The sequence below is a fragment of the Dasypus novemcinctus genome, chromosome 18 (assembly GCF_030445035.2).
Source record: "Dasypus novemcinctus isolate mDasNov1 chromosome 18, mDasNov1.1.hap2, whole genome shotgun sequence".
Classification (NCBI taxonomy): domain Eukaryota; kingdom Metazoa; phylum Chordata; class Mammalia; order Cingulata; family Dasypodidae; genus Dasypus; species Dasypus novemcinctus.
This window is the reverse complement of record NC_080690.1, coordinates 21,013,909-21,031,938: the sequence shown is the minus strand read 5'-3', so window position 1 is coordinate 21,031,938 and position 18,030 is coordinate 21,013,909. Positions and strand designations below refer to the sequence as shown.

At 43.9% G+C, this 18,030-nt stretch overlaps 1 protein-coding gene across 2 annotated transcripts in view; it reads left to right on the top strand.

Annotated features, from left to right (window-relative positions):
* Positions 1 to 14,994, top strand: part of TANGO6 (transport and golgi organization 6 homolog) — a 279,753-nt gene extending 264,759 nt beyond the window's left edge. The window contains exon 18 of one of the 2 annotated variants that reach the window (XM_058279794.2): positions 14,234 to 14,994. In XM_058279794.2, coding sequence (XP_058135777.1) covers positions 14,234 to 14,410 — 177 coding nt within the window. In that variant the 3' untranslated portion in view covers positions 14,411 to 14,994. Of the gene's footprint in view, positions 1 to 8,148; positions 10,485 to 14,233 lie in introns of those variants that run through there. The other variant, XM_058279795.2, reaches the window with a different exon arrangement.
* The last annotated feature ends 3,036 nt before the right edge of the window (positions 14,995 to 18,030 follow it).

The following is an 18,030-nucleotide window of genomic DNA, read 5'->3' as shown; positions in this document are numbered from 1 at the left end:
TGTCCCCAAATCAGCTGGGAGAAGGAGTCCCGAGGCAGAGTGACAGAATGAATATTGATGCACAGCCAGCATCAGTCTGCATTCAAGATTTGGCTTCTTCCCACGCTATATATTTAGCTGTCAAAATTTTAGCACATACATTTTCCTTAATTCCTCCCATCTGGGCAGAGGTTTCTGCCATAACTTCAACTAACCTAGCAACGGAGGCTGCTGATTTATTTGATCCTACAGAATGCATTATGATAGCCTGTGACTTTCTGCCTTCAGAACCACATTTCACACACATGTGATAAAGAACAAATTTTAAAATTATTTTGGGGAAAAGATTCAATCTGAATTTGTGGATCAAAATTTTTTTCTGACCCCAGCCTCCTTTTGTAAAATAAAAACCTGGTTGTTGATAGTTAAGAACATTCCAAGAAGTGCACAAGGTTGTGTCCAAATGCCCAAATCGCATCGCCCTTCTCGCTGACTTAGATTTTACATTGGCAAAGTCGTGACAGCAACCTCTACTTTTGAAACCATGGCATATCTCGTAGTAAGTCTCCTGCCAGTGTTTTTTTCCTAACGTCCTGTTGCATCTTGGCTGCTTGTTAGAGGCACCTAAAGAGCATAAAAGAAAAAAAAAGTTAAAGCCCTGAGCCCCAACCCCTAAGATGCAGATTCTTAGGTTTGAGGTGGGCATTTAAAAATTTTTTTAATTTCCCCAGGGGATTTTAATGTGCAGTGAAGGTGGAGAACCACTGCATTAGAAAGATGGTGTTGCTCAGAGGCAGAGTCTGAGCAGTGTAGACATATTTTTTCTGGTAGGGATGGGGGTTGCTTTTTCCAGTCTGGTCTGCTCCATGTATATATTAAATGCACATATACAAACCTCAGCAGGGCTTCCAATGTATCCATTACTCTGGCTTTCATTGGCCTGTGTTCTAACTCTATAACCTTATACTTCTTTTTTTAAAATAAAATATTATTGAAGTATATAATTCATACATGAATATACATAAAAATAAGTGTGTAGTAAAAGTTGTGTATTTACAAAACAAACATGCGTATCATCATACAGGGCTCTCATACATCAACCCACCACCTATACCTTGCAGTGTTGTGAAACATTTGTTACAGATTATGAAATAGCATCGACAAAATACTACTACCTATAGCCCATATCTTACATTTGGTATATTTTTTTCTCCAATCTACCCCATTATTAACACCCTGTATTAGTATTATACATTTGTGATAGTTCATGAGAGAATGTTCTCATATTTGTCCTGTTAACCACAGTCCATTTTCCACCACTGGATTCGCTGTGTTGTACAGTCCCGTGCTTTGTACAGTCCATTCAAAGTGTACACTCAGTGGCTCTCATTTTTATCACAGAGTTATGCTGCCATCACCTCAGTTAATTTTAGAACATTTTCATTACTCCAAAAGGAAAAATCCCAGACTCCCTTATACCCCCATAGTTGTCCCTTAGAATTGATATATCTTCTTTGCCACTGCTGCAAAAATATTACAATATTACTGTTAAGTATCATGCATAAGTTATATTAGTTGTAATTTTCTTGTATATCACCATAGTCTTAACACTTTGTAAAAGAATATTCTTATATTTCTACCATTAACCACAATCTTCATCCACCACCAAAATCACTATGTACAACCTTATACTTATGAAGCATCTTGCTCAGACATTGAATTCCACAGGGTAAATACCCTAAGGAGAGTAGCCTGCCCTTTTCCTCTCCCTAGTGGCACGGCCAGCTCAGACCAGACCTCAGGCTGTGTGGCCCAGGGTAGGTCTAGGATGATTCAGGGTGCCTCAAAGCAAACCAGCACCCAAAAAGAAACCTATCTTGGAGTCAGCTACCAGCTCTCCTGCTGCTTTCCTCCTCCCGAGCCAAGGCCCATCCAATTAAACAGCTTTGATGGTGCAGGAAAAGATCAAGTTCTCTCTGTGGCATCCTCTTGCATACTGGATTTCTCGGTAACTGTACATGTTTAAAAGCAAGGATTGCTGAGATGGCCCTGGCAGATTTAGGTTTGAATTTCCACTGTGTCCTTTGAGCAAATCACTGAACCTCCCTAGCCCCCCTTTCCCTAATCTGTGAACTGGGGCCAATGATACCTACCTCATAGAATTAAATGAGATAATGTGTGTGAAGTGGTTAGCACAGTGACAGAAACATAGTAACATTCAATAAATGGTAGTAGTGAGCCATTATCAGAAGCAGTCTAATCTCTAATCCCACACGTCCGGTGTGAAAAGGGTGTGGGATTGTGCTCATCTCAACAGGGAGTCTGCATGGAGATCCTCCAGGAAAAATGAAACCCTTTCTCTCAGACATAGAGTAATTGAGTACGATTTGAAAGCTGGCATCCTATCACCTTCTGAGGACAATGCTCCCAACCTCATCTCTTGCAAGCAGCAGCCTGCTGCCTTTGCACACACCCCGGCCGTTTTCCCTGCCGCCTTTGTTTAATTTCAGTGGCTGTGGGGGTGTAGGAAAGCTGCTGCCTTCCTCAGGTTGCTATTTAAAGACATTCTGAAAGAGACTGCCACCACTGCTCCTACCGCCACGGCAGCTGCCGCTCCTGTTCCTGCCACAGCGAGCTGTCTGCTGCCCCTGTCAGGGCCAGCCTGACTCCTCGCAGCCCTTGGGTAGCAGGCTCAGCATACACTAGCCTAGGAGCACTCACAACTAGGGGTTGGTAAGTCCAACTGCCTACTTTTTGTTTAGGGGCCCTGAGCTATCCCTCCTACCAGGGGTTAACCACTAGCTGCCGTCTTTGTCTTTGTCTTTGTCCCCTAACTGCCTAGCTTGTCTCTGTCCCTGTAGCATTTTTGACACTTGAACAGTTAAAAATGTCTCTTACTCTTCAGTGAAAATCGCGCGTGATATCCCCCATCTTCTCCTCACCCGTCTCCAGTTGGCATTGAGCTTCTCTCCCCATTTAACAGCCAGACACAATCCAGGAAGGATAAAAATGGCATTTATCTCTAGGTCTAGTAGAGAAACATACTTTGAAAATAAAAGGGTTTCGAAAAGCTCAGTAACCTCCAGTTAATAATAACACCACCACGAACTTAGCATGTTTGAGATTCTCTATCTGCCAGGCATGGCTAGAAATCTCTTGACATTAGTAATCCTATATTTTTTTGCTGACCCTTCCAGCTCTTTCAATGGAATGTCTCAAAAGTCTGGTCTCTCTGTGTGAAGTGGCCCTAATTTCTTTTTCATAGATGCATCAAAGTGAAGACTTGGGTTTTGTCATTGATTCATCATCATTTATTCATCTTCAGGCCACAGCTCCCTAAATGAGGTCCAGATTGTCTGCCTCTATTCTGCTTCCCCATTTAATTTGTCCTGCCTCTTAGAGAGGCTGCTCACCTCTGAGACCCTGGATTCTGGCTTCTCTGCTTGCCCAGCAGAATTCTGACCGTGCTTTCAACTCTGCTGAATAGCACGGTCCAACTGCCCCAGTTTGTCCGATACCACCATCATCTGACCGACACTGCCCTAAACTGCGCTCAGGATGCGTTAAATCTGTTTTCTCCTCTTTTGCATCTCCCTCACTCTTCTAACCCCCTTCCGTTTGTCATCTGCCTGACCACTTTTTTGTGTGTGGCTTCTGTTCTTTGTTTTCAGAGCTTTGCCTTTACCCTCATTTTCTCAGCTCCTTGATGGTAAGCCCAGTTCTCCAATGTTGGGGTAATAATAACAACAGTACTTTGAATTATATATTTCTTTGCTTCTGATAGCAAACTACTCTCACATATACCTTATCTCATTTGATGCCCACAACAAACTTGTAATGTAGGCAAGTACAATAATAATAATGAAAATAATAACCACTTTGAGAGGCAGAATAGTGTGGTGATTGATAAAGAGCAACGGGCTCTGAAGCCAGGCTGCCAGGGTTTGAATCCCAGCTCCACCAGTAACTAGCTGTGTGATCCTGGGAAAATTGGGGCTAATAATAGTACCTATCTCATTGTGGTGTTATAAGGATCAAACAAGATATCTATATCTATATATATATATAACACTAGAATCAGACCTGGCATATAGCAGGCACTATGTAAGGATTCACTATTGTTATTATTCATCCATTCATTCATCAGTGGTTTACTCCATGCCAGAACTGCTGAGTGCCAGGCGCTGATCTTGGTGCTGAGGCTATCAGAGCAGCAGGACAGACACAGCCCTGGCCCTCACAGAGATCACAGCATCAGTGGGGAAGACTGACAGACCACTACTTATTTAGCACCCACTATATGCAAGTCCTTGTGCTTGGGTCTTTGGAGACACTAATTCTTAGAACAACCTAATCTGCATTTTACAGATGAGATCACTGGGGTTCTGAGAGTTGAAGTGGTTTGCCCAAGCTTCCCTAGTTAATAGTTGGGAGCACCACTCTTCACGCCACCCAAGCTGCTGGCCTCCAGACCCTTACGTTGGACTCTCCATATCCTTCTCCCCCATACTCTGGTGACCTGAGGGACAGGCAGTGTCCCTTGCTGCCCAGGATATATCGCATAGTCTCCTGCACGCAGTTTGAGAAATGGTTGCTAAGTTGTGCTCCATTGACGCCCCTTGACGCTCTGCCTCGTAACTAGCGCTCACCCTAGAGAGGGTGTCTTGCCCACTCTCGCTTTCCTCAGCCACAAAATCATACTGTAGTTTTAACATGGAGGCACAGTCAAAATGAGGGTTCTGAAAAGTTGGACTATAGCTTCCTGACAGGCTTGCACCATACCTACTGCTTATTCCAACATGTTTTTAACCAGAACTAGCTGGATTCTGGGGTTTCCTTCTCTTCTGGGCCCCTCATCTGAGAATCTTTTTGTCCGCCTGGCCAGTCGCCGTCCACTAGCTCTAGTACACCTCCTTTCCCAAATGCCTGCCCCCTGTCTTTTATTTCCACTTCTAGCTTCCTTGTTATTCTTCTCTTTTTTCCTTTGTGCCCAATACTTATTTATTTCCTAGCCAAAAGCAGTGGTTTAATTAAGTTTTCTTTCCTTTTGATCTTTTTCTTTTTGGGGGGGGCGTCTATAGAAGATTGAATTTCTAAGTACGATTAATTTATGCTAGAGTTTAACCTTTTTATCCTTTTATAGTTAGCACACCATTCCCTTTTAAATATTAAGAAATTGTACATGGAGGATTCTCTATTGACCACATCCTTCCTCATAAGTCCTTGTTTTCATAAATGCCTTATTTGTGACCATCTGTGTTATGTCCTGCTGGTCCCACATAATAATAACAGAAGAATAACAATTTCATTCATCCAGCTGCCACTTACAAAATCACCTTGAAATGTAAATAACTTTTAAGAATTTAAAATAATTTAAAAATTTTTTTTTTGGTTTTTATAAAGGGTATTTATTTGGGGTAGGAGTTTACCTACCCCAGGCCATAAAGCATAAGTTATTTCCCTCACCAAAGTCTAATTGGAGCAAGATGGCTGCAAGGGATCAGGCTTCCTGGGTTCCTACATTCCTGGGGCTTGCTTTACTCTGACTTCAAGTTTCCTTCCTTCCTGGGGCTGGCTTCTCTTTCCTCTGCGTGCTGACTTCCCAGGGCTCCAGTTTAAGTCTTCAACATCAAAGTCTATTTGGAACAAGATGGCTGCCAACGTCTGCGAGGGTTCAGGCTTCCTGGGTTCCTACGTTCCTGGGGCTTGCTTTTCTTTGGGTTCAAGGTTCCTTTCTTCCAGGAACTTGTTTCTCTTTCCTCTGCATGCTGACTTCCCGGTGCTCCAGCTTAAGTCTTCAGCATCAAACTCCAACATCAAAACTCCAACATTAAAAGCCCCTAGGGAAGCGGAATTGTCACAATGGATAGGGCGTCCACCTACCACATGGGAGGTCTGCGGTTCAAACCCCGGGCCTCCTTGACCCGTGTGGAGCTGGCCCATGTGCAGTGCTGATGCATGTAAGGAGTGCGCTGCCATGCAGGGGAGCCCCACGCGCAAGGAGTGCGCCCTGTAAAGAGAGCCACCCAGTGCAGAGAGCCGCCCAATGTGAAAGAAAGTTCAACCTGCCCTGGAATGGCGCCGCACACACGGAGAGCTGACACAGCAAGATGATGCAACAAAAAGAAACACAGATTCCCATGCCGCTGACAACAACAGAAGTGGACAAAAGAACATGCAGTGAATGAACACAGAGAACAGACAACTGGGGTGGGGGAAAAGGGGAGAGAAAAATAAAATAAAATATAAAAGCCCCTAAAATAATTTTTAAAGGTAACTAAATCTATTAATTACTAAATTCTTACTAGTGGAACTTGTGCTAGAGAGGTAGTCTGATTTGAGACTTTTTTCTTCCTCTATTTCCAGGTAATCTTGATTGTGATTATATTGCTTTTATAATGAAATAAATAAATAAATTTAGAAATTAAGAAGAAGGATATTTGCCTTTTGTTGTTTTGGTTTTTTGAAAATTTAACTCTAAAGTACACCCACCACTGTTGGGATGTTCCGGTTCAAGCTTATTGAAAGAGTCAAATGCATTGGTTTCCTGCATTTCCATTGAAAGTGGACCTGTGTGCCAAAGGCAGTCTTTTGCTTCCACTGTTCCGCTTTCAGTGTGGGGTGCTTCCTCTGGTCTTTTCTAAACCGTGTCTAACCCTAAAGACTATGCACGTCCCTGAAGCGTCAGCTGTGCGTACTTCTGGCAACTGGCACCTGGAGTCTGTGCGCATGTGCGCTCTCTAAATTCTTCTGATACACCTGAGCCCCACCCCCTTCCAAAGAGCTTCCAGGTTAGGAATCTGGGTACTTCCTTAAGATATCCCTGGTTTAAGAGCATCTCTGCTGGTGAAGATGTTCATTTCAACCACCTGCTGCAGTAAACCCAACTCTTCCCTGGGTGAGATGTGCCCACCCCCACTCACACTTAACCCTTCTCCACCTTTACTGGGGTCTCGGACCTTGATGCCATGGGGGTGAGAGCAGGTGTGCTGAACTGCTAATGAGGGGTTTCCTCCGTGGGATTGCCTATATCCTGCCTACCACAGAGGCACCTGTGAGTAACTTTACCTTTAAACTCTCCTTGTATTCAGCCCCTGATCCCTGGGATTTGGTGACAATCCCTGGCTGACAGGAAGCTTTGATCCTTGGGGAGTCCAGAGGAAGTCCTGTGATGTGTGGGATCCGCGGAGATACAGGGGTTGGGGGAAGCTGTACCAGGGGGGGTTGCTAGGATAGACCCACTAATTAAGAAGGAGCCTCTGCTTAACACTCAGGTACCTAATAACTGGTAACAAGGATCTCAGGACCCCTCAAGGATAAAGTGATTATTGTCATTTTAAGGACACAGCCATGCCAAGCGGAAAATTCTACCCACAGCTGAAAGGAATAGAATACCTTAGCAGAACAGAATACCTTAGAACTTCCCTTCTTAACAAGTAAAATTGAACATTACTTTGAGTGTTCGGAGGCCCTTCCAAAAATCTTTAAGACATTTCTGACCCGCTGAAAGACTCTTCCAGGAAAGAAAAAAAAGGATGACCTTGTAATAAGCAGTGGAGACTCTAGAATTTCTGTGTGAGACGTTTTGGGCTGTAATCCATTGGAGACTTGTTTCTATGCGGTATCTGCATAGCAAGCATGTATTGGAAGTATCTTGGGAAGGAAAGGGACTTGCGAAATCTACTCCTTGGTGCCACCCATTGACTGCAAAATAAATGTCAGCTTGAAATCCCTTTTGCCTGATAGGGAGATGTTCTTCTCCCTCCACCCGCCCCACTGGCAGAAATCCCTTCCTTTCCTCTGCTTCCACAGGATTACGTTTCTCTCTCAGTGGAGACCGCACTGTATGGTGTGTGCATGTCTGCCTCCCCCTTAGGCTGTAGCTGCCAAGAGGGTAGGGATCATGCATTATTCATCTTTTTATCACCATCACACTGCCTGGGCATGAAGTAGGCCCTTAATAATGATTATTGAATGAGTGAGTAATCATGAGGCAGTAGCTGAGAAGAGTCATCCTCTTCCTGGAAGCTTCTTCCATTTTCACACTGCTGGTCTTGAGGAACGATAAGACTTCCTCACCCAAAGATAGATTATGGGAGGGTGGTAGGGACAGTGGCACAGTTAGAGTTGGAAGCCCAGGCTAACCTAACTCCTATTGTGTCTCATCAGCTCCCTGAGGAAACCCAGCAGATGACTGCATAGCAGAGATCAGGCAGCACCTTTGTGAGGTTTGCTCACAGCATTCAGCCGCTTATGCCATGGAACACTAAGGGTTATCTGCAAGTCTGGCTACGTAATTTGTGGAAAACTGCCATTAAAAATATTAAAATAAGCAGAGCAGGTGCAGCTCAGTGGTTGAGCACCTGCTCCACATGTACAAGGTCCCAGGGTCATCCCCGGTACCTCCTTAAAAAAAGAAAGAAAAAAATATATATATAAAGCTTTTTCCTTTCTTCAACAGTTTCTCTTGACTCGCCATCATGTTTTTCATTTTCTATTTAATGTTGTTCTAAGATGGGGGAAAGTTTAATGTTAAATAATATGAATTTTCCTGTTCATCTTTATATTGTGCAATGCTGATTTTTAATGCAAATATAAGGACTTTTAACTCACACATGGACTCACCAAAATTATACAGTTTGTAGTTCATAGCTAGTACATGCATAGGTATTTCACTCTTAGCAGAACAGTGGAAACTGCACAAAACTAACTCACCTGTTTTTATTTCACCTCTTGATACATGCACACTATCAACTGTCTCCACTTTCCACTCACTGATGAATAAGAAAGGGCCAAAAGGAACAAGACCTACACATTGCCCTGCCTGTCCCTTCCCTTCACTGTCATCAGGGAAGTAACATGAGTGAGAAAGGATATAGCAGGGTTCCCTGGTTGTTGGCTTTTCTTAGAATGCCGTTGCCTTCTGTGTTCAAAGTGAGTTCTGGTTCTAATGGGCTGTCAGTGCCTCCATTTGCTCAGCGGCCTTGTACTTTAAGTCTTGCTTACCATCCCACGCATCGTGAGCCCATCAGAATTCTGTGCTCGTGGGGCATGGCGAATGCTGTAGGCGACTGTACTGACAAGGAATGGCCGATATGCTTGTTACATGTATCTCCTCTGCTCATACTCATGCTCCATTGTCTCATTGGACTTTGCTCACAAAACACAAAGATAAAATTATTAAGAATTTCAAGATGGTAAGAGTAGAGCATTAAGGCAAGCATTAAACCAACCTTCTGAACACAGGGCCCTGTGCAGCTGCACAGCTTGCACGGCCATGAAGCTGGCCCTGATTATCTGGGATGTTTCGATAGACAATCTTAGAATTTTTAATTTCTACCAAGTGAGAGACTGGCCAGGAGTACCATGTCTGCATGCCTTCATTAATTCATAAGTATTTATTACATATCTACCATGTGCCATTCACGTCTACACCAGAGTGAAAGACATAGCCTCAGTGTCAGCAGTACTTGTGATCAGGTGAGGATAGCATTTTTTATATATACCATAAATCTTTAAATTACAGTTGTGATCGATGCAGGAAACAGCACTACAGGAAGGGTAGGAAGGTGTCCCTTGATGGGGGTTAAGGAAGGTATCTGTGGGGAGTGGCATTTAGGCTGAGCGTGAGCAGGAGTTGGTAGGGTGGAGAGGGAGTGGAATGGTCTTCCAAGCTGAGGGAACAGCATATGCAAAGGCCTTGAGCTGTGGAGGAGCTTTGCTCAGACAAGGATAGAAAAGGCCCACACAGCTGGAGCACAGGGAGCAAGAGAGCAGATGTGGGAAAGGCAAGTGGCCTGTGGGGCTTCCTGTATTCCTTTTTCCCTGGCCTTCCTCCTTCCACTCCCCAGTACCCATGCTGAGCCAGAGCCTCAAAGTATCAAAAGATGGAAAGGGCTGTTCTCTATTCTTATGCCGAATCCAAGATATGTGGTGACACATGCTTGCCGTACTTCTTGGAGGCTCAGGGGACCTTGGGCCCAGATTGCCTGCTTGTTGCCCATTGAATTAAGCATTTCTCATCATTTCCCTTCATCTCCAGCTGGCTTTCCTGTTGCTAAAATGTGACCTTTCGTTCTTATGCCCTCCTGTCACACCCTCTCAATGCTCTTTCTGATTCCATGTGTATTCCATATTATCCTCATTTATGTACATGCCTTATCTTCCCTACCAGACTGTAAGCCTTTTTATTTCAGGACCTATATTTATTTTACCTTTGCCTAGTATTTTATTCTGTTAATTCAGTAAATTCAGCTAAATGTAAGTATATATATATTTTAATCAGTAATATATTAAGTACAATAGTGAAAGGTATAAAAAAGTATATAATGAAAAGTCTTTCTTGTCCCCCCTGCCCTTCCATATTTTCTTGTGCTGGAGACAAATGGATATTACCAGTTTTTTAAAATATTCTTCCAGAGATAGTCCATATTTATAGCATAGGCTCTATTTACTACATGGATTTTATATAAAAGAATGAATAAATGTCTACCTTCTCCTGTTTATTTTTCATCTTCCTCTTTTTTTGAAGTTATACATTGGTATAGTTTTTAATATACACTCAATTCTAGAAGTTCCAAAATAGTGGAAGGTGGGCATGGGATGGGCGTCGTTTGGATACTTATGAAATCACAGGTAAATTTTTAAAGCCTTTTGGGGATTGAATCATGCCCCCCACAAAAGGCATGTTCAGGTCCCAGCCCCTGGCCTGTGGGTGTGAGCCCATTTGTACACAGAACCTTTGAGGATGTTGTTAGTTAGGGTGTCCCCACAGTGAATGCGGCGGGTCTGAATCCTGTGTGGCTGGAGTCCTTACAAGGAAATTGGACCCAGAAAAAGAAGCCACAGAAACTGGAAGCCAACAGAACCCAGGAGAGAAAGGAGAAGATGTTGCCACGTGCCTTGTCACGTGATAGAAAAGTCAAGGAATGCCAAAGTTTGCCGGCCAGCCAGAAGATCGTTATCCCGGGAGGAAGCAAGCCTCTAGTCCCTGATACCATGAGCAAGTAAATTCCTGTGAAGCCAACCCATTGTATGGTATTTGTTTTAGCAGGTAGGAAACTTAAACAAAGCCAGTTGTTGTTGTCAGAGAAGCTTGCATGTAGTGAAGTAAACCAAACTCGATGCATGTAGGCAGCATTATTAATAGAGCACAGCATAGCATCACGGCTAGATTGTAGGCCCTTTTTCTGCTAAGCAAATGAAAAAAAACTGATAAATTTAACTACATCAAAAATATAAATTTCTTCCGTGGATAGAAAAATTTCACAAAGAAAAAATGCCAACTGGGGAAAAAAATATTGCAACTCATATGAAAGATAATGGACTTTTTTCTTTCCGTATAAACGAGCTCTTACAAATTAATGAAGAAAGGTTCAATTACACATACCAAAAAATAAAAGTAAAAATGGTTTATGTATTATTAGAAAGATGCAAGTTAAAAAGAGCAAAATGCTGCTTATAATACATGGCACTGATGGAAACAGCATTTTTATCCAGTAGTAGGTAAAAATGCAAATTAGTAAAAAAAAATACAGATTACTGCAAACTTTCTGGCCATATCTATGAAAATTTTAAATGTGCATTACCCTTTTACCCAGCAATTCCATTTCTAGGCATTTGTCCTATACATATACTTGTACATGTCTCCAAAGACTGAGAGGTTTGAATGTTTACTGCTCTTATTTGTAGCAAAAGATGAAAACAACTTAAAGGGCCTTCTTGGAAGAGTGGGTAAATAAGTTGTGTTATAGTCATCCTATACAACCATTTTTAAAAAAGTTATTTCTGTGTGTGCCAGTTATAGAAATGGTGTCCAAAATATAAGTGAGAAAAAAATCAAAGTACATAACAGTGTAGACTATATTTGTGTTTTTAAAAAGGGAAGGAAAAAATATATACACATATATGCTTATAAATACCTTGAGTATATCTCACAATTAAGAATAATATCCTCTGAAAAGGGATATCTGGAAGTCTAGAGCAGAAAAGAGACCTGTTTTTTAATATGCACATTTTTTTTTTAAGATTTATTTTTTTATTTATTTCTCTCCCCTTCCCCCCCCACCATTGTCTGCGCTCTGTGTCCATTTGCTGTGTGTTCTTCTGTGTCCGCTTATATTCTTATCAGTGGCACAGGGAATCTGTGTCTCTTCTTGTGTCATCTTGCTGTGTCAGCTCTCTGTGTGTGCAGCACCACTCCTGGGCAGGTTTTTTTTGCGTGGGCAACTCTCCTTACAGGGTACACTCCTTGCATGTGGGGCTCCCCTACACAGGGGACACTCCTGCATGGCATGGCACTCCTAGCGCTCATCAGCACTGTGTGTGGGCCAGCTCACCACACGGGTCAGGAGGCCCTGGGTTTGAACCCTGGACCTCCCATGTGGTAGGTGGATGCTCTAGCCATTGAGCCAAAGTCGCTTCCCTAATGTGTACATTTTTTACCTTACCTTTTCAATAGAAATAAATAAGAACATAGGCTCTAGAGTCTAGACGTTTAAAACCTGGCTCCAATGTTTTTCAGCTGAGTGACCTTTGGAGAGTACCTGAACCCTCTAATTCTCTGTTTCCTCATCTGCAAAATGGGGCTGATTACTGTACTTTATATGAATGCCTTAAAAAAAATTAGATAATATATGGAAAATAGCTAGTATAGTACCTGACCCAAAGTTGGCCTGCCAAGAAGGAAGCTTGTGAGACCAAGAGCCCTAGACCAGAAGCAGCAAGTAGCTGCAGACAAGCCACCTGACCATCTGTACCCTAGCTGTCTTCTGCCCTCAGTTTGGCCACTTGATCCCTAAGGCCCTTATTCTGTGAGTTACTGTTTTTGTTATTTTTAGGTACCAGGGCCAGAGATTGAGCCCAGGACCTCATATGTGGGAAGCTGGTGCTTAACCACTAAGCCACATTGGCAACCCTGAGTTGTTTTTTGTTTTTGTTTTTGTTTTTCATTTGATTACTTGTTTGTTTTTATTTATTTTATTTTTTTAAGGTTTATTTACTTCTCTCCCCTCCCCGCCAACCCCAGTTGTCTGTTCTCTGTCTATTTGTTGCATCTTGTTTCTTTGTCCGCTTCTGTTGTTGTCAGCTGCACGGGAATCTGTGTCTCTTTTTGTTGCGTCATCTTGTTCTGTCAGCTCTCCGTGTGGGTAGCGCCATTCTTAGGCAGGATGCACTTTCCTTCGCGCTGGGCGGCTCTCCTTATGGGCCACACTCCTTGCGTGTGGGGCTCCCCTACGCCGGAGACACCCCTGCATGGCACGGCACGGCACTCCTTGCATGCATCAGCACTGTGCATGGGCCAGCTCCACACGGGTCAAGGAGGCCCGGGGTTTGAACCGCGGACTTCCCATGTGGTAGACGGACGCCCTAACCACTAGGCCAAGTCCATTTCCCTGTTGTTTGTTTTCAGGAGGCACTGGGAACCAAACCCAGGACCTCCCATGTGGGAAGCAGGCGCTCAACCACTTGAGCCACATCCACTCCCCACTGTGTTCTTTTGAAACCTGTTTCTTGCTATAAATTCTAGCTCCCAAACCAAAAGGATTTTGGATGAAAAAAGGAGCTCCTGGGAGTAGGTGCTTTGGGTACCCTCCCAATTCCATATCAAACCATTAAATCAGAACATTGGTTCTGAAAAGTAGATGTATCTGTCATTGTGTTCTCTCTTATTTCCCATCACAGAGATGCAGGAAATATATATATATATATATGAATATATATAGTGACTAGAGGAAGAGTGTGAAAATAGAATTGTGGTGGAAATTTTTAAAAGGTGGCATGGAAAGGCATTATTGCTGAAGGAATAAACTCCTGGGTTTCATAAGATAGCCTGTTCTGTGGGTGTCAGTAGAGGGCTTTATGGAGCCTAGAAGGAAAATGCTGTAATCTTGCTCTAGGAATAGCCATATCTGAGCCTGTCAATGATCTTGACATCTCAACCATGCTCTGCAACTAAAAGAAGGAGGCTGGGATCTATATTTGGGCCCGGGGATAAAGAGGATCAACAGCCCCAAAGACCAGTGTGATGAGGCAGCAGGGGTGAGTGAGAAACCCAAAGGGAGGCCTGTCTTCATTCAAGTGCTAGAGCTATGAGGCAGAGCTCTCCATCTCCAACCTCTTAGAGCATCATCTTCTCAAGGGAGCCTGTGGGTTTCCCCACAGAACTCTTCAAGTCAGGTGGAGAAGGCAGTTTGGGTGTACTGAGACATACTGGTACAACAGACAGATGGTCATGACTGTGTCTCTTATACAGGTGCTGAGGGACGTCCTCAAGGATCTCTACCACCTGCTGAAGCATGTGGTGCGCTTGGAGCCAGATGACGTGGCCAAGCTCCATGCCCAGCTGGCCCTGGAAGAGCTGGATGAGATAATGAGAAACTTCTTGTTCCCGCCACAGAAGCTAGAGAAGAAGATCATGGTCCTGCCATAGTTAGACCTGCCTCAAAGGACGCGGAGGAGGGAGGGAGGGACCAAGCAGCCAGAGCAGTGCCCAAGCCTTCCACCATGTGGTCCCACTTCCTCTTTGGTGTGGCTGACCCTAGAGGTGGCTTTAAGCTTGGTTACATGTCTTCAGGCTGACCTTCCCTAAAGGTCTGTTTAGCTGCCCTGCATCTGTTTCGCCCTCCCTGCATCCAGCTCAAAGTGAGTACAGGTGAAAGAAAAAAACTGACAAATTTCAATCTGAACATTTTTCACAATCCTGTAGCATGTAGAGAGTGATGCTTCCCTGACGGAAGTGTATTTTGAACATTACAGATGGAATTTGATTAATTGACCTACCCCTTGTGACTTTAGGACTTGAGTTAAAGGGGTTGGCCAGAAACATGTCCCATATCTAGATATTCTTTTTGCGATCACATTATTCTTCCTTGTGATAATGAGGGGCAGGCAGAGCTAATCATCCTAGACTGCTTAAGAGGCTTTTCAGAGTAGATATGCAGTTGGAGATGGGAAGTAAAAGAAATTGTTATCAAAACGTGCAAAATAGAATAAAATTATCTTGGCTGCAAAGAATAACAAGTCTGAATCTGTCCTTTGCTATTGCGATGAAAAGCTGTGGAGTTGAGAAGGCTTCGATCTCAAGAAAAATAAAATCAAGCTGATTGAATCTTCTAGAGCAGTAGTGAAAGCCTGTGTCTGTTCTTCCTGCCACTTTCTTTCTCTCCTTCTGCTGCTGTTTGCATAGAGATGCCCTGCTTATCAGAAGAGAGCCACAGCATCTTCAACCAGAGCTTATCTTCTGCAGTTGGCACTGTTTCTTTAGAAAGGTAAATTCTTAGACTGAGGGTTGTGAGAAATGCCTGCTGGAAATGATGTTGCATATTGGTGAACTGATGCCATCATTTCAGATATAGCATATGCTGTGGATTCCCTTTTATTTATTTATATATTTTGGCTGCTGCATTTTGATTGCAGCTAAAAGAAATGACAAAAAGGAAAAACTGGCCAGCTGCTTCAGACAAACCACCCTGCTATGGACACCTTGACAAAACTAACTAACCCACAGCTACGTGATCAGTCCTCAGCTCTGCAGGGATAGGTACAGAATTTTTTTTTTTAAGGTTTATTTATTTTATTTATTTCTCTCCCCTTCCCGCTCCCCCCCCAGCAGTTGTCTGTTCTCTGTGTCTTTTTGCTGCATGTTCTTCTTAGTCCGCTTCTGTTGTTGTCAGTGGCACGGGAATCTGTTTCTTTTTGTTACGTTATCTTGTTGTGTGAGCTCTCTGTGTGTGCAGCGCCATTCTTGGGCAGGCTGCACTTTCTTTGGCGCTGGGCGGCTCTCCTTACGGGGCGCACTTCTTACGTGTGGGGCTCCCCTACATGGGGGCACCCTTGCGTGGCACGGCACTCCTTGCGCGCATCAGCGCTGCACGTGAGCCAGCTCCACACGGGTCAAGGAGGCCCGGGGTTTGAACTGCGAACCTCCCATATGGTAGACGGACACCCTAACCACTGGGCCAAGTCCGCTTCCCTAGGTACAGAATTTGATCATGATATTTTTTTCTTTTTTAAAGATTTATTTATTTATTTAATTCCTCCCTCCTCCCCCGGTTGTCTGTTCTCCGTGTCTATTTTGCTGCATCTTGTTTCTTTGTCCGCTTCTGTTGTCATCAGCGGCACGGGAAGTGTGGGCGGTGCCATTCCTGGGCAGGCTGCACTCTCTTTCGCACTGGGCAGCTCTCCTCACAGGCGCACTCCTTGTGCGTGGGGCTCCCCTACGCGGGGGACACCCCTGCGTGGCACGGCACTCCTTGCGCGCATCAGCACTGCGCATGGGCCAGCTCCACACGGGTCGAGGAGGCCCGGGGTTTGAACCGCGGACCTCCCATGTGGTAGACGGACGCCCTAACCACTGGGCCAGGTCCGCTTCCCTAGGTACAGAATTTGATCATGAGATTTTTTTCTATGCTCTCTGGGGTGATCAGGCCCGGAGGGACCTAGACAGAATTTCTAAAACTCTCAACAATATACAAACATGCCCATTTGCCAGTTAACAAGATATTTCTCTCTGGCCAGATTACAGACACTGTTCTTAGAACCTTCATGGTGAGCCTTCTTTCAAAGGAGGAAAATTATAGACAATTATAGATCATAAGTTTAGTGAGCAAAGAATAAGAACAAAGGCAGTTAGATATTTTTAAGGAATATTTCCATTCAGCCAGGGTAGCTGGATTAATTTCTGTTCGCCAAATCAAGGAAGTCTGGAAATCAAGATTCAGGCTTTCAAATCAGAGATGCTCCTTTGAACCAAATGGATATACCCTAAAATTCTGTACCTTGACCTTCCTTTAACTAAATTCCATCCAACCCACTTCAGATAAGTCAGATTGACTATTTTAGACAGTAGAACTGATGGAATTTACAACTTTATTTGCATTAAATACATTCCAGTTCTGAGGACATATCCTGATTGCTCACCTCGATTAGACTGAGAAACTCTCTAGTCTAAAAACCTAGCCTGGGGAGCATCTCCTGAAGTATCCTAGTCCCTTTATTTCCATTTATAAATGGCCTCAATTTGAGTTATTTGGCAAGTGGCTAAAAGCGTTTGTTCTTTATTGATTTTGATGGATTCAATTTCAAGGAGTGACTTTTTCTGACCTTATTACCAAACTCAAGGGGAAGATAGGTTAATGTAACTCTTATTATATTTTCCCAAATTATGTATTTATATATATGTGAAAAGCCCTTGAGAAAGAGCATGAAAAGTTTAGGATAATAAAAGCACAAAACTAAAAGAGAAAAAAAAAAAAAAAAACACAAAACACCAAAGCCAGGGACTGGAGATGGATGGCAGGAAGGAGCCACCGTGTCACTTCTCATGGGGCCAGTGAGGGTGTCTCATTCTTGCAGCAGCAACATAGCCAAGCTTGCCTCTCTCCACCCATCTCTTCTCCCCGAAGGCTGCTTCCTTCCTGCTGCCCTTTCCAGTCTCGCCCTCCATCTGTCCAGCAGAGGTCTCCTGCGGTAAAGGGAAAGGGCTTGCCTTGACCCCCTTCAGTGTCCAGCGGCTTGTCACCCGGGCTCCCTGTATCTCCCACTCAGTCTTTTGCTTGGCCCCATCCTGTTCTCCCTCCCTTCCCTTCCTGGCCTTTGTATTTCTCAATTTACAGCACGTATCATTTTGGCCTCAAAGCATACATACATATACCCAAAAGGAGTTTCATCCCCAGCCACATTTGTTTTTCCTCAGTCCCTTCTCACTGCCCCCCAACTTGGCCTCAGTTGCTCCGTGTCGTTGCAGTTCCTCTCTCTGACAGCAGCAGTCTCTCCTCATCTGCGAAGAGGAAAGCATGTGTAGTTCTGGCCTCAGTCCACCCACCTTCTCCATCCCTTTGTCTGGGAGAGGGTGGAGGGAATGGAGACTGCCCGCTGCCTGTCTGTGACTCTCCAGCAGTTGGCTGCACTGCAGGGGTGGCTAAGACAGCTGAAAGTTTATCAGTTGATAGGCATAAATTGGGAGCTCATTCGTCTGACATGCATAAAACCAGAATGGCTTCTGCAGTCTTTTTGCACAGAAATCTGGAATCTCAACTGGGGTTTCAATGA